Source organism: Phlebotomus argentipes, unplaced genomic scaffold (genome assembly GCF_947086385.1).
Source record: "Phlebotomus argentipes unplaced genomic scaffold, Phlebotomus argentipes genome assembly scaffold_18, whole genome shotgun sequence".
NCBI classification, from domain to species: Eukaryota; Metazoa; Arthropoda; class Insecta; order Diptera; family Psychodidae; genus Phlebotomus; species Phlebotomus argentipes.
The window spans coordinates 17,648,012-17,673,467 of NW_026776177.1; the positions used below are offsets into that span (position 1 = coordinate 17,648,012).

General features: G+C 39.3%; 1 protein-coding gene across 9 annotated transcripts in view; it reads right to left on the bottom strand.

Annotated features, from left to right (window-relative positions):
- Positions 1 to 789: 789 nt before the first annotated feature.
- Positions 790 to 25,456, bottom strand: part of LOC132260944 (protein turtle) — a 46,290-nt gene continuing 21,623 nt past the window's right edge. For 4 of the 9 annotated variants that reach the window (XM_059759368.1, XM_059759369.1, XM_059759371.1 and 1 more), the window contains 8 exons: positions 20,978 to 21,260; positions 19,604 to 19,845; positions 17,707 to 17,977; positions 16,007 to 16,861; positions 15,808 to 15,894; positions 12,850 to 13,263; positions 10,128 to 10,218; positions 790 to 6,283 (listed from right to left, as the gene is read on the bottom strand). In XM_059759368.1, the coding sequence (XP_059615351.1) occupies positions 4,843 to 6,283; positions 10,128 to 10,218; positions 12,850 to 13,263; positions 15,808 to 15,894; positions 16,007 to 16,861; positions 17,707 to 17,977; positions 19,604 to 19,845; positions 20,978 to 21,260 (3,684 nt within the window). In that variant the 3' untranslated portion in view covers positions 790 to 4,842. Of the gene's footprint in view, positions 6,284 to 9,671; positions 9,837 to 10,127; positions 10,236 to 12,849; positions 13,264 to 14,066; positions 14,148 to 15,807; positions 15,895 to 16,006; positions 16,862 to 17,706; positions 17,978 to 19,603; positions 19,846 to 20,977; positions 21,261 to 25,456 lie in introns of those variants that run through there. The other 5 variants (XM_059759370.1, XR_009468387.1, XM_059759374.1 and 2 more) reach the window with 5 other exon arrangements.

A 25,456-nucleotide genomic window follows, 5' to 3' on the forward strand; every position in this document is an offset into this window, starting at 1 on the left:
ATTGGGAGTCGCAGCACGCTTCGAAATTGCTTGTGGTAAAAGCTCTTTACTGTAAATATGCATCACTCTGAGGCATCATAATCTCAATTGAAAAGTTAAAGTACTGCTCAGGCAATTGAAAATACTCCACTTACCTGCGTCTCCCTGCCCTGATTGATGGTGCAGATCTGTGACGCCCTTCCCACACTCTCGCGGCAGCAACCCTTCATCCCCAGACGCCGTGCGAGGGAAATAAATTTTGCCAAGATCCAAATTAATTGGAGGCTCTCCTCCGCCCCTCGGCGGTGGCGCTGGAGTTCAAAATATCAGTGCCCGGGAGTCATCACCTGAACCGACGCTGAAATGTGTGTGTAGGTAGCATTTTCCGAGTGAATGGGCCTCCTTTTCCACCCCACCTCTCGGGCAATCGACTATTTTTCAGCCGCCTGAATGATTGATGAGTCGACGGCGGTGAGTCGAAAGGGTTGCGCGCACAGGCTATGAATAAATTTCAGGGATGTCCCGCAGTCGTAAAGTGAAAACTCCGGCAACATTCCAATTATTCTGGCAACATTATTGTATTTTTTCTCTCACTTTTTTTTTGGAATTCATTTTCTTTTTCTCGGATTTGATGCTTTATACAGCGCAGTTACACAGTAACAACTGTCATCTATATTTTTCAACACTTATTAACTAAAAAACTAATTCATCTAATTCATCATTTGCTTCCTCTTCGCGCTATTTTCCTTCCTTTCACTCTCCTCTTCTGCTCTTACATGTTGACTTTTCTCACTCTCCGCATATCAATTGTTTTCTTTTTTTTTTACTCTCCGAATGAAATGCAAATGAAAGGATTTCAAAACTAAAACAGAACTGAATATATCAATTTGTTACCCTCATTTTGTGAAATATCTTTTTTTTTCTTTAATATATATGTATATATATATGCTCACCGATCATCTCAAACTGTGTCCTGTTAATAATTTGTCTTATTAAAAATTACTAAATATTCATATCTTGTCTGTCAATATATGCAGAAGTTTTACAGTGACTGTGAGTGTGATTATTTGCACTAAAAACCAATCTGTTTTGCCCTCTCGTGCCAAATGCGGTTGGGAAATTAATTGAGGCGGAAATTGGGGGTAATGATTTTGGGGCGCTTTTTCTGGGGATGCTGCACAGGATTAAGTTTGTTCGTCTATCTTTAGAATTTTCGCTTTGTTTCATCAATCTTCGTATCTTCGCATTCTAAACGCATCAGAAATTGATCTACGGTGATTTCTGTTCACATTTGCTCACCACATTAAATCCCATTGAATACCACAAAAATTGCTGAGCAATTCCATGAGATTCACCAACCACTCTCCGACCGTTCCATCACTTTAAAACTATACAGTAAATACCTAAGACAATTCTCTTATTTGATTTCATTGATTAATTATCTCTTTTCTTGTTTAAATGACGTGCAAGTCTTGTGCGAAAGAATGTTTTCTCTTTTTTCATGTTTTGAAAAACTTATTGAAACGTTTTGTTGTATTTTTCATGTTTTTTTTTAAACTTTTATCATCTCCTTTTTTGTATTTGTATATATATTAAAAGACTCTTTCTATTAACTATTTTCTGGTTTTTCTTTCCTTTTCTCACTTTACTTTGAAGAATTATTCACGTGGTATTTATTTACATTCACACTCAAATAATCATGATATTAGTTTTTTTCCATACTTCTTCTCACTCTGCGCGATCTAAAATAGTTTATAAATTATAAATAAAAATATGTTGTACTTCAGATAAAGAAATATAAATATAAGTAATTGCCTTACGACTTTTGTAAGAAACAAAAATGAAATCAATTGATAAAATTTGTACTCAAAGTTGATAGTTTTCGATAATATCAAAGTGGAAAAAGTGAAGAATAAACGAAAACTTTAGATGCCTACAAATTAGTCACATTCTGTCACTCACATTTTCTTTTATCTTTTTTTTTCTAAATATCTAAAGATGTTTTCGCATAGTTTTCCATCTTGTTTATTAAATATTTATAATTGTTAATGCCTATTTTTTACTTTAGTTATTCAAGTGCTTTTTTCATCATATTTTTCTCATTTTTTTATATTCGTTTGTTAATAATGTGCTTCATTTTTTTTGTTGGTGTGAAATTGTATAGAACTGTCGATCGTCACGGTGAGCGATCGATAAAGCGTTAGAATTATTATTTTTTCATTCATTTTATTAATTAGTTTTAATCGATTTCCTTTTATCATCCGCCAGAAACTCAATTTGACAATCTCTACGTAAAATTAATATTTATTCTATGTTATTTTTTCATTAATATTCAATCTTTCTTCAATAATTACTTGTTGGTTTTTATGTTTGTTTGTTGTTTTTTTTTTCTTCTTCCTTTAGCGAGTGAAAAAGAGAAATATGATATTATGATGATGTTTCAATTACTTTTCTCAGTATTTGCCATTATTTTTTTTTAATATTTTCTCATTTCACTGTACAAATTTTTATCTAAGTTAATTAATTAATTTTATATTCGCAACGAGTTTTTTTTTTCTTTGAGCTGAGGTGGCGCAAACTGAAGTCTTTCGATCAGACGATTTTCGCAGTATGAAAACACAATTTTTCGAGTTTGCATTACGAATTTAGACCTTTTCTATCGTGTGAGAAAAAAAAACGGAATGTACGAAAATTCTACCATATTTATACGGCTATTCGAATGTGTGATAAAAAAGTGTCTGAGGAGAAAATGGAATATGGAAACATTATATATGCATGATGAATTCCTTCCTGTTTAGTTATGCTTTAAATTTAGACATATACAGTTCTTAGTATTTGATCTTAACATATTTATTCGTGATTCTCATTCAATTTTTTTTCAGAGTGAATTTCTTTCCCTCTACTTTTCATCTTCTTCATTTCACTTTAAACATATTAACTACGATTTTTCTCTCTCTTAGTTTCTTGATTAAATATAAATAATATGATTTCTTTTTAAGTAAATTTCCTTTATACACTTTTCAATGAGAAACCTTTTTCAAAGAGAGTTTACAGAGAGATGAAATTTAGAGTCTTCATTTGCATTCAAATATTGCAAAGTGTGATACAAAAAATGGGAAAATCACGTGAAATGGATTTGCAAATTCCATCGAGAGTGGATTGTTTTTTTCTTCTCTTCTTCTCCAGAAAATATGTGAAAAGAGGGATGACAAAGAGACGTGGAAAACTGAGTAATCTTCCCACTCATCTTCGTGTTACACTTTTTTTTTCTCTTGTCTCAGGATTAAAGGAGTTCGAGAGACGATAGAATTTTCACAGTGACAATTGGTTTTCTATCTTATGGTGAGATTTAGAACATTTTTCACGTCATCCCTTCCTCTGAATATGTCTTTTTTTCTATGTGAGACTTTCCTTCGGGTTTTAGTTAAAAATTACCTCTATATATGTTATGCTATCTGATGAATTGTTTTCTCACCTTCTGTTCTGCCTTTATAAATGCAAAAATTCTACACGCTATATTTTTTTATATCTTCGTTTTCTTCGCCACTCACACGCACTCCATCATATCGATTTCTCCTCAGAGTCAATCCCGATTCTCATCAGCAAATTTCCACCGTAAATACATTATCACACTAGTTAATTTATGTATTTAGTAATTAAATATTTGTTCAGTGAAGTCGCGTCAACGTTTTCTTCTCTATCTCTCTCTCTCTCTTTCTCTCGCCATTTGACCACCTCAATACAAATGAAACATTGTAATGTTAAATTTAACCTTCAATTACAATATTATTTATGACTATGAGTTATATAAGTTATTTCAATAATTTATAATATTACTTCATCTCCCTCTACACTTTATAATCGTTGATCCACGCGCACATTTTTTGTCTTCTCATGTTATTAATTAGAATTTGTTTGCTCATTTATAATTCCTAAAATGTATTGTAAATATTACTTCCGTAAATTACATTTAAAAGTTTCACTTTACTCGCTATGTTATATAATGAATCCTTATGGGTTTTATGTTGTTCTCAATCCGCGAATGCTTTCTCTCTCTCTCTCTGTTTCGCACCTCCTCTCGCAATATTTTACCTACTATATATATATAACTATATTACAGTGGGGCAGAGGGAGAGTCTTTATGAAAATTTAGAGAGAGATTTTCAGTTATGTTCGTGCTGCTAACAATACAGGAAATTAATATTACGATTCTCTCTGTCGTCATCAAGTTTCAACGCAAATCATCGACTACGTGAGCGTGTGAGAATTTCTTTAATAATTAGAAACACTAAAATTAGAGTTGGAAAAAATCAGTCACAATTGCTACAAATATTAGAAAAATAAATTATTAAATGCAACACACTATTACTTAGTATTCAGTCTGTAGATGCCTAGAATGTCCTTACAGTTTTTACTTCAATTTCTACCTCAAGATGTTCAACACTTCTCTCTCTCTCTCTCACACATTGCGGCGAGAATCTCTCTCCCATTCCATTTGCATTGTTCGCCTCTTTGAACACATTCATTGGCAAGAGTAGCGCAAGAAGAGAGACGCGTGACAGCGAAGAAAAAGATGGGCTTAGGAGAAAATTGCCCGGAAATGTGAGAATTTGTGAGGCAAACCGAACACAAAGCGGTGGTAATTCAACTATTCAACAGTTCGTGGCCAGCCTAAATAGTCTTACTCTCTGCGTTCCACGCAATTATTCGCACAATTTAATTAGGCCTTCTATTGCACCACAAACTGTGCGATTCCAAGTTTCAACGTGTAGATTTGAAGGGCTGTTAAAAGTCTACTCAGAAGAGGTGAAGAAGTTGCCTTTGGCGGACAGGCGACAATGCGCGAAATGGGACAGAGATCCATCAGCAGGCGCTCTCAAGCTCCACGCCGGCCCTGCGCAGAGCCTGGCGTTGTCGATAGGCGTAGAACTCCTCCTTCATGGCCTGCACGCGGGCCTCGATGTTGTCATAGCGGGACACCCTTTTCCTGCCACTGGGCCCCGGTGCGGCTGGCGGCAGGGCGCTGGCCAGGGAGAAGGGCTCTAGCTGCAGCAGGTGCGGAGCCGGCGGCCCCGTGGGCGTCGAGGCGGTGGGCGTGGGCGTGGACGGATCGAACTCATAGTGACCGTCCACGCTGCCCACGTCCACGGCCTTGCTGAGATTGGCCTGCTCGGAGGCGCTGTTGAGCCTGGCCACGAGATCGAGCCAGTGGCTCATGGAGTACGTGGGCGGGGTGGGAGGCCTTCGCAGGGGGCGCGTGTAGCCGAGGGCTGTCGGGGGCGGCGGAGGGGGCCGATAAGGTGGCAAGAAGCGCCAGTCGCCACCACTGGACTGGGAGCTCTGGTTGTGCTGCGTGGAGGTGTTCTTGCTGCCGAAGCCACTGGAACTGCTGCGACTCTCTGGCGATGCCTCCACGCCCATCGTGCGGTAGCTGAGAGGCGACGCGAGGTCTGGGGCGCTGCGGGCGCGCCACTGACGCGGCAGGAAGCGTCCCCGGGAGGGACGATAGCCCTGGTGCGTCTGTGGCAAATAGTGGAAGCCTCGCCAGTGAGGCGACGGAGGACCAACGGGCACGAATCCACGAGCCATCCTCTGCGTCTCCTCGTGAATCGTCCTCAGTGCCGGCAACTCGTGGAAGTGGCGGTCCTGGAGGTATCTCAGAGAGCCCATGGGAGCAGGGAGAGATCTCTCGGCACTCGACTGTCGAACAGAACTGAGATCACTGAAGTACAGCGGCGACCAGGGTGACACCAAGCCGCCGGCCGTGCTTGATGTGGCCGGCGAACTGGCCTGGAAGCGTGAGAGACGCGATGCTGGTGTGTATGGAAGTGTCCCTGCTCCACTGATCGTGCTGATGTGCAGATTTTGGTGCAGAGGCGCTCGCGTGGCCGGCATGAGAAGAGGTGCAGCACGGCCAAGCAGCGATCCGTACCGACTGTGTCCGGATCCATCTGAGCTCAGTTGACTGGGCGAGATCACCAGAGGTCTTCGCCAGGACGCCCTCCCACGACTTCGACGCGGCAAGAAGCCTCCGTCGTCACTGCTGCTGCACTGAGAAGCTCCTCCGTCGCTCTGTTGACCCGCATCCACCACATCGATGCCCTCGTCGGCCTCCAGAGCGTCGTCGGCCAGCACGAAGCGTCCATCCGGCGCCCGGTGGATTTGCCGCAAGCTGTTGCGCTCCTCGATGTCAGACAGCGAGAGGGTGTAAATTGAGTTGCAGTTGGTGCAGCGATCGCGTGGCCAGACCCAATTCAAAACAGCGGCCACAGCCTTTAAGCCTGGTATTCTGCCTTCTCTAAATCTGCGTCGCGTTGAAAGAAGCGCAAAGAGAGAAATTATTAGAAAACAATAAACTGCGCTTAGATTTCAAGTCCAATTGCACAACTATATTAATAATAAAGAGAAAAAAAAACGATAAAAAAGGCTACTTAAAAGTCTAATTAAAGTTTCATTTTGAATTGGGTAATAAAAATTTTAATCTCAATTATAAATGTAAATGCCGTTTTTTTTCCCGCTGTTTTAAGAGAGTTATTTCACTTTTTGCAACTCATTTTTAATGCCGATGGAAATTAATTTTTCAGTCAAATATGTAGATTCATTTGCACGCATTGCACTTTATAATTACGCACCATTGATATCATATTAAGCGTGTATTTATTAAAAAATTTGATTGGCTTATAAATTATTTCTATAAATGAAACGTGCATGCGGTAAAGACAAATAGGGAAAAAAGGATAAATTGCAGGTTTTTTGTAAAATGTCATTTTGTCATTAAAAAAAAACTCCCGCACCGAAGTGGGATATTTGTTGTTGAAAACTTTTCACAACAATTTAACGGCTCAATATCAGTGACTTGAAACTTTCCTTTTACGTCAATTGCTGCCAGAGGCGACACAATGCAATAAGCAAGGTGGACACTTGAGCTAATTCTACGGATGGGAGAAAAGCTGGAGAGAATGCTGCAATTTTCTCCATAGGGATACACACACTTCCGTTCTTTTTTCACCCGTATTTTTAACGACACTTTAGCAATTTTCCCAATTAAATCGCCATAACCGGAGTCCGAGACAGAATCATTTTCCCATTCCCATACTTATAAATTAACGCGCTCACCGTGTGAAAAGCAGACGAACAATTCAGCCCAGGAACTTTTTTAATTAAAAAACTTTGCTGCACACAAGCCCCTCCTGAAAGCTTCTACTTACAAAACATTGTCTCACTTTCATTTTTACCCCCCCGCTCGAGTATTGCGCCCATCTTGGCCCATCTTCTCTGCCTTGCGATGGCCAAAGGGAAAAAGTTAGGACCGCGAAGAACGGGGAGTGTGAGGCGTTTTCAGGTGGACAGAAGCTTCGGGCGCTTTGGACAAGTGAAAAAGAATTTCATCCATTTTTTGAGCTCTTTTCCGGCAATGCACAATTTCAGTGTGCATTTCTTTGTGCTTCAGCTTAAAGTCAAAAAGGGTTTTTCCTACACTCACTCTGTCTCTCCCCAAACTGAGAAATGCGATGCAATTTGTCTCACACACCACAATAACTTCGGTATGGAAAATTATTCCATTATTCTACGCATGGCAAAACAGAGGAGAAAAGCACCATGAGGCACAGTTAGTCCGGACAAAAGTGGACAAAGTGATAGGGAACGACGCGAAAAGAGCCTCATCAGGAGGGTTGATGAAGTCATTAAAATAATAAAGAACGCAGCGGCGTAAATTCAGAAAAATAGCAAATTAATCACGGTCCCACAATATGTTTAGGGAAGGTATGAATGGGGAAGTGGGTCAGTTCCCTTGGGGTGGATCTCTTTTTTTCACTTGCCCTTTTGTGCTCTCCAGGAATTTTCATTTTAGCATCTCGAGAGGGTCGCAGGACCGAATTTAAACAGCTAAAAAGGGAAGTTTTAAAGACAATTTCAATCAAGAGGGAGAACTTTTTAAAGATTACGTTGGATACAAATTTTAGTTCATTTCTTTATGAATCATTTGCATTTCCCATAATAAATTAGAGGAGATTGAATGTGTGATAAAATCTTCAGGTTTCGCCCGCTCGAACACCCCCAAATTCAATTCGATTATTGATTTATCAACAAAGCATTTATAGTTGCTTATTAAATTGTGAGTTGCAAATTACTCTTTGCTATTAACAATGCAAATGACACCTGATAACTTTGAAATTGTAAATTCAGGTGAAATATTTTAAACAAATAACTTTTTAAATTAATGCACGAAATTAGAGAAGCTTGTCGAATTCGGTTTCATTTTTTCCGACTCGTTGATTAAATTTCACACAATTTTTGAGTGCAATTACAACGTAATTAAAATCGTATGCAGAATTTCAATGTATTTCGTATTTTAATTTAATATTTAAAAATTCACTGCAAAATCGAGTGATTCCAATCGGGGCGAAAATTCCACCTAAAATCACACCTTCGGTGCGTGTAATTAGAAGTGAGGGCAAAAGAGGGAGTAAATTACTTTGGCATTCTGTGACCGTACAAAAGACAACACCTTTTGGTCCACATTTCATCCTTCCGCATTGGTCATTTCACGCGCCAACACTTATTCGCACAATCAGGGCTTCATCCTCACCCCATTCGGCAGCCCAGGGATGATTCATGGGCCTTCTGCCGGGGCATTTTTTCTCCCCCTCGACCTCACGTACTATTCATTTGGCTATCCACTTGGAAAAATCAGCTCCACTGGCGCACGCCCTTCCCCCGTAATCCCAGCCTTTTGTGCCTCACGCCGCTGACCACATGTTCAGCGGAGGCGCCAAGGAGGAGTTTTCGCCCCCATCGCGCAAGGGTGCGGGTTTTTTTCAAACAATATAACGTGAAATGACGAGCTGAAAAAAGCACGTCGAGTCAAAGAAACAATAAAACATGGAACACTTCAACCATGCAAAACACAAAATTTGAGTGTCTGGAAAAAATTGTTCACCTTTTATCCTGATTTTATGGAAACGGTGTGTTTCGCATATTTTTTTCATTTTCGATTCACGCGAACGGTATTATTTTGCACGATAGCAAAAACAATTATATATGATCCATAGCGTGAGCATTGGTGAGAGAATAATGAGAAAAAATACATGTTTTTGAAAAGGTTGCTTCACAAATAGTGTTGAAATTTTCTTATTCATTTTTTTTCATGTTCAGAGTGAGAGCTTTTCCGGGGCGCACATACACACATATTGATTCATTTACGACTTGTAGTGAGTGGGAATAATAAAAAAAACCATCCCCTTTAACAGCAAGTGCTGTCGACACAGTATAAATACTTCACGAGCATTTTAGCGAGATGCGTTATCAGAATTTAATGTATTAAAATTGAATTTACTAACAATTTATTTGTTTTCCGCACGGATTGCCCGAAAAACGTACCTGCAAAGCTCCATCATGCATGGCACTTTTAATAATTCACTTTGGGAATAAATAAACGCTGTTCAGTAATTACGTCAGCAACATCATCATCATTTGTTATCCTGATCATCATAATTCGACGGACATCTCTCGAGCATGAAGAGCAGCAAAAAGCCACGTATCGGTCATTTCTGATGCACCGCCAGTGAATTTGATTGAAAAGGTCGTTAAAACGCGATTTCAGGAGATGAAATATAATTGAGAATTAATTCGTGGATTATGCATTGACGGACTGTTTTTCCGGTGAATTGAGAAGAAGAAAAAAAGAGCAATTTGTTACCCTCTGACAATTCAATTATAGGTTTTATCAATGCCCAAAATATATAAAATGTGAAAAATATAAACAAATCCCCTGTTAAAATAGTAATTGTAGATCTCCTTAACGTGTTGAGAGTTCCTTTGCTCGTCCCTGAAGACTTCAGCTCGTCACATAGTCACTGCACAGAAATAGTACGTAGAACTTTACTAAATGAGATATAAAATCATGAAGACAAATGATGATGACGATGAATTGCAGACAATCACAAAACCCCTTTTCTGCATTCTGCATTCTATACGTTATCAAACAAGAGAGAAATGCCTGAGAAAAGCTCTCGAACATCCAATTTCATCACTTAAGATTAGTTTTACACTTAAACTGTACATTGACGAGACACAGCACATAATGCTACTGAAAGGTGGTTAGTTTTATGAATACACTCGAACACCCAACAAAGGAGGATACTCACTTTCTCAAAGGCACTTGACTAGGGCCACTGGAGCCTGATCTTCGTTTTCCGTATTGGGCATCCGTCACCCTACAAGCTACCATGTTGTATGCTGCAATCGAATAATTTCTACAATTAATTGGGGTTGTAGTGAGCCCATCCCCCCTTTATATATATAGAAAATTGAGAAAGTGCTGTGGAAAGAAGTCACTCACAATCATATTTTAAACATCTCTCTGTTCATATCCATCGAAATTTATCTGGAAAGCATTCTCGAAAGAACAATATATGGATAAAAGGTAGTATTCTCATTCGGAGATTATGTGGAGAAAAATGGGATTATTTAACTGGGGTTGTCTTCTTTCTTTTCCGTATATATATAAAGGATAGCGGCTGCTTGATAAGAAGTTGGCAATAAATTAGCGACCCACTCACCAAGGTGTATGATGGTGGTTTATCATAAACGAAAAACAAGGAAGGAAATACTCAAAAAAGAGACTTTATATACGATACACTGGAATGATGATATAAAACAACATAATCAAGGTGAATGAGAATGAAAAAGTAATTACGTAAAAAAGGGGGAAAAGGCATACTCTTGAAGAAAAAACAGTTGCCAAATTAAATATTGACCAAAAATGAGAGAGAATGGAGTGAAATAAAATATGATTGTCTCATCTTTCTTCAACAAAATATGTTTTCCACTCTCGCGATGAGAGCTCTTGTCACGCTATTTATGAAACAAATCTACTAGTAAACGAAATAAACTAATCAGTCACTCGAACAGGGAGTAAAAGTATAAATTAGTAATTGTGGAAGGAGAAAAATCTCCGCGGAAAGCATAAAGTGACAACATGCGAATGGCGAGAGAAAGAAAGGCGAGAGAGAAAGACAATTTTCTAAATGAAAAATATTTGCTAAAGATATTTAACCACTAGAGAAACACAGCTACGCTACATATAAAGTCAAGCTACTTTTTTTGTTCTTTTACCTTGATGCCTCTTTTACATAAATAACAATTTGTGTGAAGACATTTTTTTGCAAAAAGGAACATTGTGCATGGCACATTTTTATGATTAATCCATATCTTTTTACGGCTGCCTGTTAACATTAGCGACATCGCATCCACAACTTGTCTTGAGCTCGACATTTGCAAGAGGGTCTTTTGCCTCCTTTTTTTCCATTCAAACCCGTGCTCATCAAGCACTGGAAGATTGTTCTTATTTCGCTGTGATACTATTTGTTTGTGTGGTGATTCTGATTGGAGTTCACACAAAAATTGCTCTATGATAAACACAAATTTACAATATATAATCTACCACTATACTAAATCCCCACGAGCTCTTAACCCGCGAGCGCCAATTTGCAAATTCGCCTCATAATTAAGGCCAAAAATCCAATTAACTTCCCCAGCGTGTGCAATATCACGCATTCTTCTATTTTTATCACATGCACCACTGATTTTTTAATTCTCTTGTGACTTTACAAAAAAAAATCTGCCAGAAGTAATGAATTTGGTAAAAAATGTTCACTGTGAATACACGAAATTTCCCCGTAATCAAAAGTCAATAGATTGGAATTTTTATCGCGTACGACGCACTGCTGGCATCTGATGAATTAATTGAAAGTCAAATGTTGTGGAAAAATCAGATGTAATTGAATGATTTTGCCGAAATCTCTGCATGTAAAAATATATCAATTAAATTACATCAAATTGAGCCAACACGCAGAGTTAAAAGTCATTCTTTGGCAGCGATCAAAACATCATGTCATCATTAAAAAGTCACACCACAAATATTCTAGTCTATTCGCACATTTATTCCATCACATGTGCGAAATTGTTTTTGGAACATAGGACAATTTGGAGCTCACAATGCAGAATCACCGTAAAAAACGCATTAGCTTGAGTTGTCACAAAAAATAATTTGTGATTTTTGACGCACACTCAAAAAGTTTCAATAATAAATTGTTGCAAATATGCAAAAAATACACACATATAGTCAAATAAAATCAGTACTCTCTCTGTGTAGAAATTACAATAATAATACGGAAAATTTGTCATAATTTGTTTCCGTCAAAATAGAATTATTATTAATTGCCGTGTGTGGCAATTTGAAAATTTTAGATATATATTTTGAGTGGGGAAGTAGAAAATCATAGGTGAAATGTTCTGTTATTGAGATAAAAACAGGCAAATTATAAAATATGTATTGACGTAACAGGAGGTATAAATTATTGTTTGTGAAAAATCAAATTTCACCCCCAAAAGTCACATAATAACAATAGATAATAATCACGCGGAGACTTGATCAGAAATCAATTTCAATGTTAATTTCACTGACACATAAGCGAATTGGCACATCAATTAGAATCGGTGATTAACTTTTAGTATTAAATAATCAATTTTTACGTGTCTGTGTGTGTTTGTGTGTGATTTTTTTTTCTTTTGCAATAAAGAGGCGTGAAGTTTCTCTTTCTGATAAATGTTCTGAGATAATACTGAAAAGAAATGAGAGGGAAAATGACCCAATTTACCACGAAAAAAAGAAATTAGGTGTAAATTGAAAAGAAATGCCGTTAGTGAACGCAAAAATTGTGAGTATATTAAAGATATATAAAATGAAGAGAGGGGGTGGAAGATGAGGTGTTAAAACCACACGCAGTGTCAAAAACTGTTTGTCTTCTCTACACCTTCGATCTTTTGGGCGCCATTTGTGACCAATTTAGAAAATATCACTCTCACCTTTTTCCTGTTTTCGTCGTTTTCGCTTGTTACATATTTTTACAGCACAAATAGATAGAATGATAGCGACTATAAAGAACAATATTCCGCCAACGACGCCAGCCGTAATTGCTTTGTGCTTGACGCGCGCTGGCACAGGAAACTTGACCTCCTCGCTGGATTCGTAGCTCTTTAGCGAGTTAGCCAGCACCCGGAAATAGTATGTGCGGCCGCCAACGAGATTCTTCACCAGGTACGACGTGTCCTCCGGTCGAATCTGGCCACGGTTCAGTGTCTTCCACTGCGCGTCTGTGCGATACTTTATCGTGTAGAACTGGATGAGATGAGCGCGCTCCAGCGGTGTTTGCCACGAGATGAGGAACCCATTGGAAACTTCCGTCACGGTTAGATTGCGCGGCACCCCGGGCTTCGGGCCTATATATGTTTTTTTTTTTTCACCCAAGATGGGAAGAAAGAGAAGAGATAAAAAGAGAAACACAGGGTTATTGAGGGCTCTTGCACAATTGGATCTCGTTTTCACTCGGAAAATCAACCCGGCTTGCTGATCTTTTATGCGCAAGGCGGTGAAAATCGGTCGCACTAGTGTACAATTGTATATGCTTAACAGTCAAAACCAAAATATAAGCATTTAAACTATTTTTGTCAGCAAAACTACTCTCGAAACTGACTGTGCAACTATATATTCTAAATAAAAAAATATAGTGCTGAATATCTTTCACTCCGCGATAACTACACTCGACGACTTTTTCACCCTTGAGCCATAAAAGCCAGCAAGAGAACTGTGAAAACAGGGAAAAACAAATGAGACACTTTTCACTGGCATTCTCGAGCAACTCACACCAAAATGATAAAATATTCCGAGTTGTTCTGTTGCTTGTAAAACTGGTGAAAAAGTACAACATACATATATATATACTACACACAGACAGGAAGGATAGTTGGACCAGGAAAAGCTATGCGGGGAAAATTTATGCATTCAATGAAGGTAAAACTGGGCACAATGGCAGCGAGGATGGAAAAAGTAGACAAAATATCGAACAAGATGCAACACTGGAAAATCAGCAGGCACACAAGAGACTGTCAGTGTTGAAAAAAGAGAGAGAGTAGTAAATACAAGAGCCAGCGTTCAACAGTGTCATTGCGCTTTCTGGCTCTCATCATTCTCTACCCCTTCCTCTCCCTTTTTTCCTTAGTGTGTGCTATTTTGTTGTGTGTACCTTTAGGCCGAAACACCGGAGGAAAGTATGTGGATCCGGTGGAATCAGTCGGAAAGAGAATATTTCTATAACTTAATATATCTGCAACGGAAAGTGAAATGAAAAATGTGAAGAGAAGGAAAACAAACACAGTGAAGGATGAACAAATGTGAGCTCTGTCGAGAGAAAATTAAGGAGAAGAAACAAAAAAAACAAACAGGTAAAAGCACTGGAAGACAACTGAAGGATGTTCCAAGTTGAATTTCTTTCAGACGGACAGTGAATGTGACAGTTTTCCCCACAAGAAAACATCGGGGGAAGTCTTTCTTCATTTAGAGGGCATTTAATTAATGCGAAACCAAGGCGAACACACAATTGCAGTTGTAATCAATTTTCCAATCAGACGATCTGCAGCGCATTTCAAATTGTAAATACATCCATACAATTTATGTGACAAGTCAACTCTTGAACGTGTTCATTTAGAGCAATTTATCCACCCTTCGTCGTCCACACAACACCGGACCTGGAGTGTCAGTGACTGAAGAAGTGAGCATCCAGTCGACAAGGAAATTAACTTGCCAAGTCGTCGCGAGCAAATGAAGTGGAAAACTCATTAGCAATGGATGTTTTGTGGAGTGTGAGAAACTTTCCCCTTCTTATATCCACACCATTCAACCCCGTCTGACTCGAATTAATGACAGTCATTTATCGAAAATACTAAGCAGTGCGTAACTTTCGTGCTCCCTCACACACTTCCGATCATCTTTCAGACCCTCTGCACAAGTTCACCCCGTCCGCTTGCCCATTGATTTGCTCCCCCCACACACACACGCCACAAAAGCCCCAAAATATGAAATTTTCCACCCTCCAATGAGTTAACGCATGACCCAAACCCATGAAATGGAGGGCTTCCCGCACCAGACGGACGATATGGCTGGCGAGGGGTATAAAATGCTCAAAGTATGGAATATTTCATTGAACAAATTGCCGAGGAAAACTTCCCTCCAAACATAAAATTCCAATAGAATTTTGCACATGAGAACGATTATCTTCCCATTCTCTCTCTCCCCCTCCCAAAAAAGGGAAAAACTTAACCATCCCGCAGGACATAAAGTAAGACGCGGAAAAGGGGAAGAAAATAGCACAGAAAATGCACCGGAAAAAGAATCTCATGGAAAATTGTTTCAACATAACGGCAAAGCACGAACGAAGGAGAACATTTAAAGTGCACTTTGGAGTGAGGAGGGAAATGCGATTTAAATTGTGGGATATTTTTGCAAGATACTAAGACAAATTGTGCAGAGAAAACTTCCACGAGATCCGCCAACATCTTTTCTCAGTCAGGGGAGTTTATGTCATACCCTATATAATTGAGAAATAAAGAGACTTAATGCTATTGGGAGACTGCTTTGAACAGCGCACATTTTATGGAGTTGCGGAAGTTTAATCTGAAATGTCAGTTGAGATGAGAAAAAAAAGAGAGAGAGAAAAATAAGCTGAAAATTCAAATTGTGTGACGAGAAAGTGCGTGTGTAAAATGTCTCTCAGCCGGAGTGTGCTAAATATTTTTAAGAAAGTAACTGAAGAGACGAACAAATGACCAAAAAAATACATCTATATACGGTTGTATAGTGAAATGTGATAATACGTGAAGCACTCTTGCGTGATTTGAACAGGTAAATAACATGGGTGGGCATCAAATAAAGACACTAAGTGGCTCTAATAGCCGAAAAATGCGTGGAATCCCGGCGGTGGATCTTACCAAGATCATCGGATGCATGAACGAATTCATTTTCATTCACCGGAGCCGGAGATGTTGTCTGAATCACCTTCTTTGCCGCATTCACGTCTAACAGAGGGTGTATATTGGTTAGTCAGCCAGAGTTGTTAGTTGGCGCAGTTGAATTATATGATCATCTCTCTCGATGAAGCTCTCTTTTGACTAGGAATAACAGACTTACCGATAGTGCGAATGGTCATGATCTTGCTCATGAGCCCGTCGCCGAGGACATTCTTGCCCGACACCTGGAACTCATACATTGTCCCAGGCGACAGACGGTTGACGGTGACTTGAGTGCTGCCGGATGGAGTCACTGGGATGGTCTGCCACTCCGAGACGCCACCTTCGCGGTACCAAATCGTGTAGTCCTGCTTGTAGTCCGGACCTCCGCTGTAGCCGGGCATCCACGAGATGGTGACGGAGAACTCCGTGGCTGTGCCCGTGATGTTGTACGGTGCATGAGGCTGTGTGCCTTCGATCACCAGCTGCGTCGCCGACACGATAGTGGCCACCTCGTTGGATGCCACGCACTGGTAGTACCCAAAGTCAGATCTCCGCAAATTCTCGATCGTTATGTTGCCGCTGGTGGTCTTCACTCTATTGCGCTGCAGCGGCGTCCCGTCGCGCCTCTGCCACTGAATGTTGGGCTTCTGCGTGCCCTCGGCCTCCAGGGCGTCACAGTGCATCTCCACCGTCTCGCCCACTTTGCGCTGGTACATGGGCTCGGGCTCCACTGTGAACACGGGTGGCTTCCGCACGAGCACCTCCATGGGCCCCGACGAGCCCTGCGTACCCTGAGCATTGTACGGTGTACATGTATATCTTCCCTGATGATTTTGATTGACACGTGTAAATAAGAGGGAGCCATTGTTCATCACCACAATGTCTCGTGTTTGATAAGGTTCCAGCAACCTCTTGTCTTTGGTCCATGTTACATATTGTAGGGGAGGATTTGCCTTTATATAGCACTGCACAACGCCTTGTAGTCGAAAGGGTAGATATTGTATAGTTGGAGTGAAGGTCACTTTGGCAGGATCTGCAGAGAGAGAGAAAAGAGTGGCAGAGGTTCTGAAAGATCCCACTGTGTTTGACTTTGGGACTTTAGTGTCTTAAGATGAGTGGATTAATCTCGGGATTAAACATTGAAGACAACACGAGTGAACATTTTATGAACCAAAAAACCGTTTGAAACTCACCAATCGAAGAATTTGTCGTCCACGAACTAACTCTTCATATCTCTTCTTACAAACTCATAGAGTGGAACTATCGCCACATTAAGGGACAATGCCTTTTCCATTATAAATATACGTAACAACTTTGTTTTTATTCTGGCAGGTTGTCAGTCTGCCAACCAACTATATTGATTCTAAGCCCACCTAATATATACTAGAAGAGAGGCGATAAACAAAACCACTGAAGCATTGGATTCAATGTGAACCACTTTTGGGCTGCTATATTTTCTTCTTTTTCCATCGCCTTTGTTTGATATTCGTGGATTCTGCATCGGCTCTATCTGCTTTCTGAGTATAGTTCACCCTCTCCTTATTTTTTTATGCTTCTAGACACTACACTAATTCCCTCTATTGGTGCCCTTCAAAGTCTCCGCATCACCTCAAGTAATCTCTACAATTATATTCAAGGAAATCATTAAAATCTCTTTATTTGGGCTTTCGAGATTATTTGAAAGCACTTTAATATCCTCTCATATAAATCCTCGCTATCGCTTGACACCACAAGCATATTTCACAGCATATGGTCCTTAGCCAAACTCTCAATTGCACAGAGCAAGTACCTCGGGAATTGGGTCAATCTGTCGCACAAACTTATGTACACATCCACACACACACACATACTGACTCAGAATACGGAAAAATGACTTACATTCAACATTCAAATAGGCCGAAGCGCTCTGCGGATCGCCAATCCCGTTGGACACCTCACACAAATACAGCCCGGAGTCATCTGCACTCACTGGATTGATGATCAATGTGCCATCCTTTCGGATGGTGACACGTGTCTCGAGGGCGGCCACCTCCTGAACTGAAATACCCTCACGGAACCATCGCACCGTCACATTGCCCGGCATTGCTTTAGCCTCGCAAGTGAACTGAGCTTTTTCGCCCTCCAACTTCGTTTGATTTGTGGGCGGCACCTGCAAGAAGAGTCATCATTATGGGCCTTTTTCCTCCTTTCCAATGCTGCGTGTGTGTTTTTTTGTTGAATTTTTCCATGTTCACTGCGTGTGTATGTTAAATGACCGTGGTGAGCTTCTCTTTTTCTGTTCACCACCAAAAGCCCTCCGCAAAGAGGCCCTTTCACGCGAGGCTTTGTGGGCAAATACGAAAAGCTCACCATGCGGCCAAAATGCCAATTAATTGATTGTTTATTTATGTTGTACGTGATTGATAATGGGATTCGAGGAGGATGCATAAAATGGTTTTGTGATGTGACTAACGAAAAAAAGAGAATCGAAAGTTTGCAGAGGGTTAAAAAAAATCAGTACGTGATAGAGGGGCAATCAGGACAAAAAAATTGAATGAACAAATAAAATGGCATCGTAAAAGAACATCGTTTGAAAAAAAGAATTTTGTATATCTGCGGTTCTCAGTCCAATTGGAAAATTAACGCCAAAAACAGAGAGAAAAATGTGTGGAACATAAAATGATGACTTATGTCTCTATATGCCACTTTTCGATTTTCATTCAAGTGAAGAGTTATCAGGTTCAATTCCGAGACAGAAAATATGGATGTGTGAATAGAATTCACAGTATGTGCAGGACGTTACATACCAGTACATATTGTGAATGCCTGTGAAAAGCTATAGTGCACGAATTGCTCTTGTTCCGCAATGTGAAGTTCGGACCATAGAGACACGCAAAAAGGGGGGAATGTTGAGAAAAATAGTGGAGCAGCGATAACAAATACGGAAAAAGTGTTTTTTGAGGTGTGGAAAAACGGTTTTTATGCAAATGATGTAGATTTTTAATGGAACATGATTGAAATGAATCAGCGGGACAGGCGCGATTCACAATTTATCTCTCTCTCTCTCTCTCTCAAATATCCATTTTTTTTTATAGTATTTCCATCTCACATCATTCATTTTTCTTATTGCTTTTCTCTGTATGACATGGGTAAAAAAATTAATTTGTAAGCACTGCAACACACTTTTTGTTATCCTGCTATCAACCATATATCGAACATGAAGCGTGCTCTATCAGTACACAAGTTATTTTCGTGTCCACTCGAGATATTAATCAAACATTTGAAAATATAATTCTTTTTTTTTGTTTACACCATTTCCATTATAAACACAAATGTTATTTTTTTCTTTCTTTCTTCACTGCAGCTGAATAAAGGATAATTCAATGTGAATCGGATGAATAGATAGCCAATAAATGGGAAATAATAAACACAAACGTGGAATTACAAGAGAATAACAGTGAAAAATAATAGCGCGGAATTGTGGAGGTTAAAATCTCGTGCTATTATCATTTTACTCTTCAGCTGCGGGGCTATTATATCGCCACCCCAGCATCCAAAGGCATCTACAGAGGACATTACAAAAAAATTGCATTAGAAAATTATGTAAAGAAGAGAAAAAAACAATATTATATTGTGTCTGTACAGGAAATAAAAATATGTCAAAATTGTGTCATTTCTCCACACTGTGTGGGACAAGATCGCGGAACAATTGAGAACCCAAAAGCAACAGAGTATATACAAAAATCAAAATAGAGTCTTGAGGGAGGATAGTTCTCAACACATTCAATTTTTTTACCATGATAACAGCGCCGCCCGCTATTATAACACGGGCCGTATGGGAGACTTGGCCCTCACCATTGCGCGCGATACACGTGTAATCTCCGATGTCCTCGTGGCGGATGGTTGAGATGCGCAACTCGGTGCCGTCATTAAAGATGCCCACAGTAGAAGAAGGCTCCACCGGGTTGGCATCTTTGTACCACAGAATTTCGGGTGTCGGTGTGCCATCGGCCTGGCAATTTAGAATTATTGAATCACCTGTGAACAGACGAGAAAATTCCTCTTCAGCCACACATCCACAGGCGTCGTGTTGACTACACACACAATTTAAAGCTCATGAACTGCACAATATACCTAAAGGAAAACGCCCCTATTTCACAGTATAAAAAAAAACTCAGTGTAGAGATTAATTTATATTTCGCTCCGAGATAGAATTGATTTATTAATTATTTTTTCTCCCCAACACACACGTTCGAAATTAACTTTTAATCACTTTTCTCATTTACCACAGCACCACCAACGAGCTCTTTTATATCACAGCGCGCGGTTGAATGTATTTCTTGCATGGCATATTTAATGTATGAGGGCAAAACAGCCACCATTCGCACTTTCAAAGTCTCCCCATATAGCGTAAAACTTTCTTCGCCACCCCCTCAAAACTATCAGGGGGCCGAGAGGGGTGCTTTTGCCGCTGGCTGAGTGTAGAAAAGTCAAGTGGAGACGCCGGGTGGCGGTGGTTTTATGCTATGCGGTGGAGCCGAAATCGGGCTGAGTGATTTGTGGCTTCTCCCGTCCGCCAGAATGACAAATACTAATGAAGGGTTCATGGATCATGCATGCGGAACAATATATTCCGAAGATGGTATTCATATTTCAACACAATTCATACTCAATATTCTATATATATTTTATCCCGCACTGAACTTGTCCAATGAAATTTCACAAGTGCGGCATTATCGTTTAATCCAATACAACTGTACAACCGTCAATTGCAACACTTGGTCGATATGGCATAGTGTGAAATTTATATCACTATTAAAAATTTAATAATAAAAATTAACCAATTTCACTGAAAATACACACACTCTTCGCGCGAAATTAATCCCATTATTTATTAATACATTTAATTGGAAATATTTGATATTTGTGCTCTCTACAGCAAACAAAAGCCGGACATTTCGAAGGCACTCAAAATGTTTTGAGTGGAGTTATTGAAATTATGCAGGTTATTAATCACTGAAAATTCTATAATTGCATTGATGATTGCCACTTTGCAAATTATTTATTAGCTATTTTTACCTACATTTAATTGACCATTGTTGGATTCATTTTATTTCTCAAGCCCTGCCCCATGATTGACATGTGTAAACAAATAGAAATAGAGACTCACCTAAATTAACGTAGATTATATCCTCGGGGGTGACACTAAACCGCGGCGGAGCGTGAACATCTAAATGGAACCAAGTGCCGTTCTTGTTGTTGTTGGGCGATCGATTGAGAAACACGACTTTGCACTCATACCACCCCTGATCCGACTCACGAATATTCGTCAAGTTGAGGGATGCTGCGCCAAAAGATGAATCCGGGGACACACGCGATACTCGTCCTTCGTAGCCTTCGCCGCTGTGTGTTGGGTAGTTTTCGTACCAAATGTAAATTGGTATTTCTTGACCCTGTATTGTGTTTTCGTTATAAATGGCACATGGTCGAGAGAAATGAAAAAAATATATATTAGTGGTGAAAATTCAAGGGGCGAAAGTTAATATAATAAGCACAGTTTTTATTGTAAAAGTATATATATAGAAAAAATGTTTAACTTTCTAAATCTAAATTATGAAATGGTGGGGTTTTTTTTTTCTCCAGGAAATGGAAAGGAGAGAATAAAGAGAATATTTCACTACAATAGAATGTATAAAAAGCTCACAGTTTTCAATAAGTCCACAGCAAGAGAAAAATTATAATTTCTACTATGAATAATAAATGTAATAATGTGAAAAATCTACATGTCCTTGACAATAGTCCTTATTATTCCATTTGTACAACTCCATTTCAATTCACCTTTCATGAGAAACATAATCAGCTCATTATGCCTATTATTTTCTTTTCATATCATGTTATGTGAAAGCACACAATAATCGAGAATTTGATATATACACTCGGTTATGTTGCAAATAAACTACAAAACATAATTATCTCACAACACATTCATATACAGAATTTCACTGAATATACAATCATTCGCACTGGAATTAACTACTTCACAATTATTATTCAAACCTCATCAATTCAACCAATCTCACCCCCATTTTTTGCACAATTGTACATATTAAGTGGCACTTGAGTAGATATGATTTGTAAGCAAACCTCCTCAATTGTGCCTCTATAGATAAAGGCAAAAAATATAAAATTCCTCTTCATTTCTGTTTCGCTCTTCATAAGATGTATATTTTATTATTTGTGAGATATGAAAATTCAAAGGCAGTAACGATTTAAAAATTCCCCATTACGCTACTTCTTTTCCACGCGATATTCAATTTCATCTCATACATTGAGAAAGACGGGAAGCATTATAAAATGTATGAAAGCGAAAAGAAAGCCAACTTGGCGCAATATTCTCCGGTCTTCCCTTTTCTCAAGGAACATATTTCATAAAGAGGAGATTTATTGGGCCAAAATGTGTACCTTGTGCTCCAAATTCGTCTCAATTTTAATTTCTCCACACCTAGCGATACTGAATTGAGTGGGAATCCTCCCAATAAAATGCATATCAAACAATTCATCATCGCTTCTAAGCCCCTCAAAAGTCCATAAATCCAACCAAAGTTAGGGAATTGATGAAAATTCGATGTCAAAATTCAATTTTCTCCATTACTTAATTAATTTAATCAAAATTAATTTATCAATTAGAGCGTGGAGGATAAATTTCAGCATTATTGCTGATGAGACACGCACATTTGCGACCCCAAAAGTATCACTCACACAGTTGTTCCCATTTATATAAATTCTCCACTCAACAAGTATTATCGTGAATAAAAAGTGGCCACACACTCAATAAATTTACTCAATTTTCGCACGCCCAAATCTAATTTGGATTAATTGAGAAAACTGATTCACACGAGGAACGCGATATTTTTCATTCTGATAATACAATACAATTGAATGTTTCCCAAATAAAGTCCACTATTGAGGCTGGAAATAACTCTAATCCTCTAAAAAAATATCTGACGAAGACAGCAAATCGGCTGAATTCAGCTCAGATCCAATTTTAATTTAAATTAATTTAATATCACGACATTTCTCTCATTGTTCCCGCACATCCGCAACCCATAAAATTTGGCACAGTGGCGTAAATTAGCGTTTGGGTGAGCACTTTGGGCAAAACTGCCGTCTCTCGGTGACGAAGGGTTGTGTGCTGGATAAACAATAATTACACCAAGAGACACCCCACAGTGACGCACCCCATTATTGCTCCCAATACGAGATTGACGGGTGGGAAAAAAGGGCAAATACATATTCGCATTGGTGGTGAGAGACGCTCTAGAGCTCTCATCTAAATATCACGGTTGCCATACCTCGATGAATCTTTTAATTGCAATTCCAATGCCTGCTCCCCCAGCGCCAGAGAGCCTCTGTGATCCCCTCTATGGGTGTTATTAACACAGAAGAAACCACCCACAGTCAATTTAGAAGTGGCATTTCAGAAATAGAAAACTGTCACTCCAGCCCCAACGTTTTGTATTTCACTTCCATTTGAGCAGAATGATATTCAGCCTGCTTGGGAATTATTTAACGAGCCGACGTGCCTATCGATTCCCTGTGTACGGTGGCTTTGTAGGGAAAAATGATGATTTAATTGGTTAAACTTTGACATTTTCATCCAACTTTGACATTTTTTCTCGGATGTTCTGCATTTTTTTTTATTGTCGAGCATCGCGTCTCCATGGCGAACTTTAAGCCTACAACACGCCGCTATTTCCTCGCACATCAGCACACATATAATCCATCCGCCGTGAACATTCTGTGCTAACAAGCGCAATAACCAAAACTCAGGATTTTCCCTGTGCTTGTACAAGTTTAATAATCTGCACAACCAATGCGTAAAAGTACACCCCGCACTATAAAATTGTCAAGCATTGCCACACATCATGGGCACACATATCTATCCAATTATTTTGTGTTGCGAGCAAAAAATGTGTCCACTCCAAAAACATCCTCGCGCATACATTCTACGACAGATGAATAAGCACGAAGAGAGGGAGTGAAAAAAAAACTAAAAAGTCATGATAAATTTTGATGAAAAGCGTTTCCAATAATTCCCATTTTCCATGCGCCATTTCTATACGCCTCGTCACATCCCTCTTGGCTGATGGCTTTTTTCCGCTACCCCATGTCGAAAATGTAGAGGTAGAGGACCTGTTTGGTCAAATGAATACGGCGATGGAATGAATTATTGCGCCCAGGGAGAGATTCCAACAATTCGACCTCATCTCACAAGTGGATTGAAAATTGTACGATAGAGAACATATTCACTATTGGGCTTATCATTTTACTCCGCGTTTTTCCTCTACGGAAAAAGCATTACTGTGAGGGAATTTGCAAAAATCGTTGTTAATAGTGAACATGTAAATTTGAAATGAACATGAAATTCATATCAACAATAGACTAATCCCTTTGATTAAAACGGAATTTGTAGAGTATTTTAGCAGAGCTGAACATTAATATTGCAAACTGGGGGATTTGAAATATAATCTGCCAACGTTTTGTTAAATTCAGTAACCTATTAATGTCCCAGCTTGATTTAGTAAAGATATGAGATCAATATTGGGGGGAGAAAAACACCCAGAGAGACTGAAAGTGAATGTTTCGATAAACAAAAGCTCAGTCAGTATGCAAACCCGTAAAGCATAATAAGAAGTAATTGCATAAAGTCATTAAGGTAATGACACAGCTTCACATCCGGGAAAATGATTAGGATCGGATGTGATAAACCCCTTTTGATGTCATGTAGAAAATGTGAAATACTATTGGACTCATTGAGTGAAGGGGAAACAGAGAGAAGAGCTGCCCATCATTCACGCCACCCGCATAGAAAGCCAACGGACTTGATTGATAGACTGATGAGTTGTGCACACGTAGCAAAAGGGGAGCCAACAGATGCACACAATGGGCTCGACCGGTGACTCTCCCTATCGAAGGACAATAAGGAGACACTGTGGCGGAAACTCATTAGACACAGTCCGACAAGATTGAATATTTTATAAAGTGATTGAGGGGGAGCCTCACGTTTATTGGACGGCCCTCCAGTCTCACCCCCGCATTGAGCATGCAATAAGCTCAATTACACCGAGCTCTCCGCCCCGAGATATTGAAGAAATACGCTTCTTCTCTATCACTCTCTCTCTCCCCAAAGTGACTCATTTGCTTGATTGAGAAATATTAAGTGGACGACGATGGAATGGAATCTTCTGAGAAATATTGTACAATATCTCCCAAGTGGAAGTATTATTGTGTCTCACTCTTAAGGGGAAAAAAAAGAGGAAATGCGTTTTTTACCTTCATTCCGCACAATTCATATTTATTACTTCTCTTGCCATCATTTTAATTATCAAGTAAAATGATGAAGAGGCGCAAAAAAGTGAAAAGGAGGCAAAATATTTGAGGAAACCGCAGAATATCACAGATATAGAACACTCCGATTGACCCAAAAAATTCCACCCTTGGGAACTTTTTACAGCCATTCACGGCCATTTACGGCGAAATGACAGTACAATAATGAAATAGGCAATAATGCGGGAGAGTGTATTTGAAATGTGACTGATGACCAAAAAGTCAATGGCAGACTTTTCTATCTCTCAAACCGCACAATATT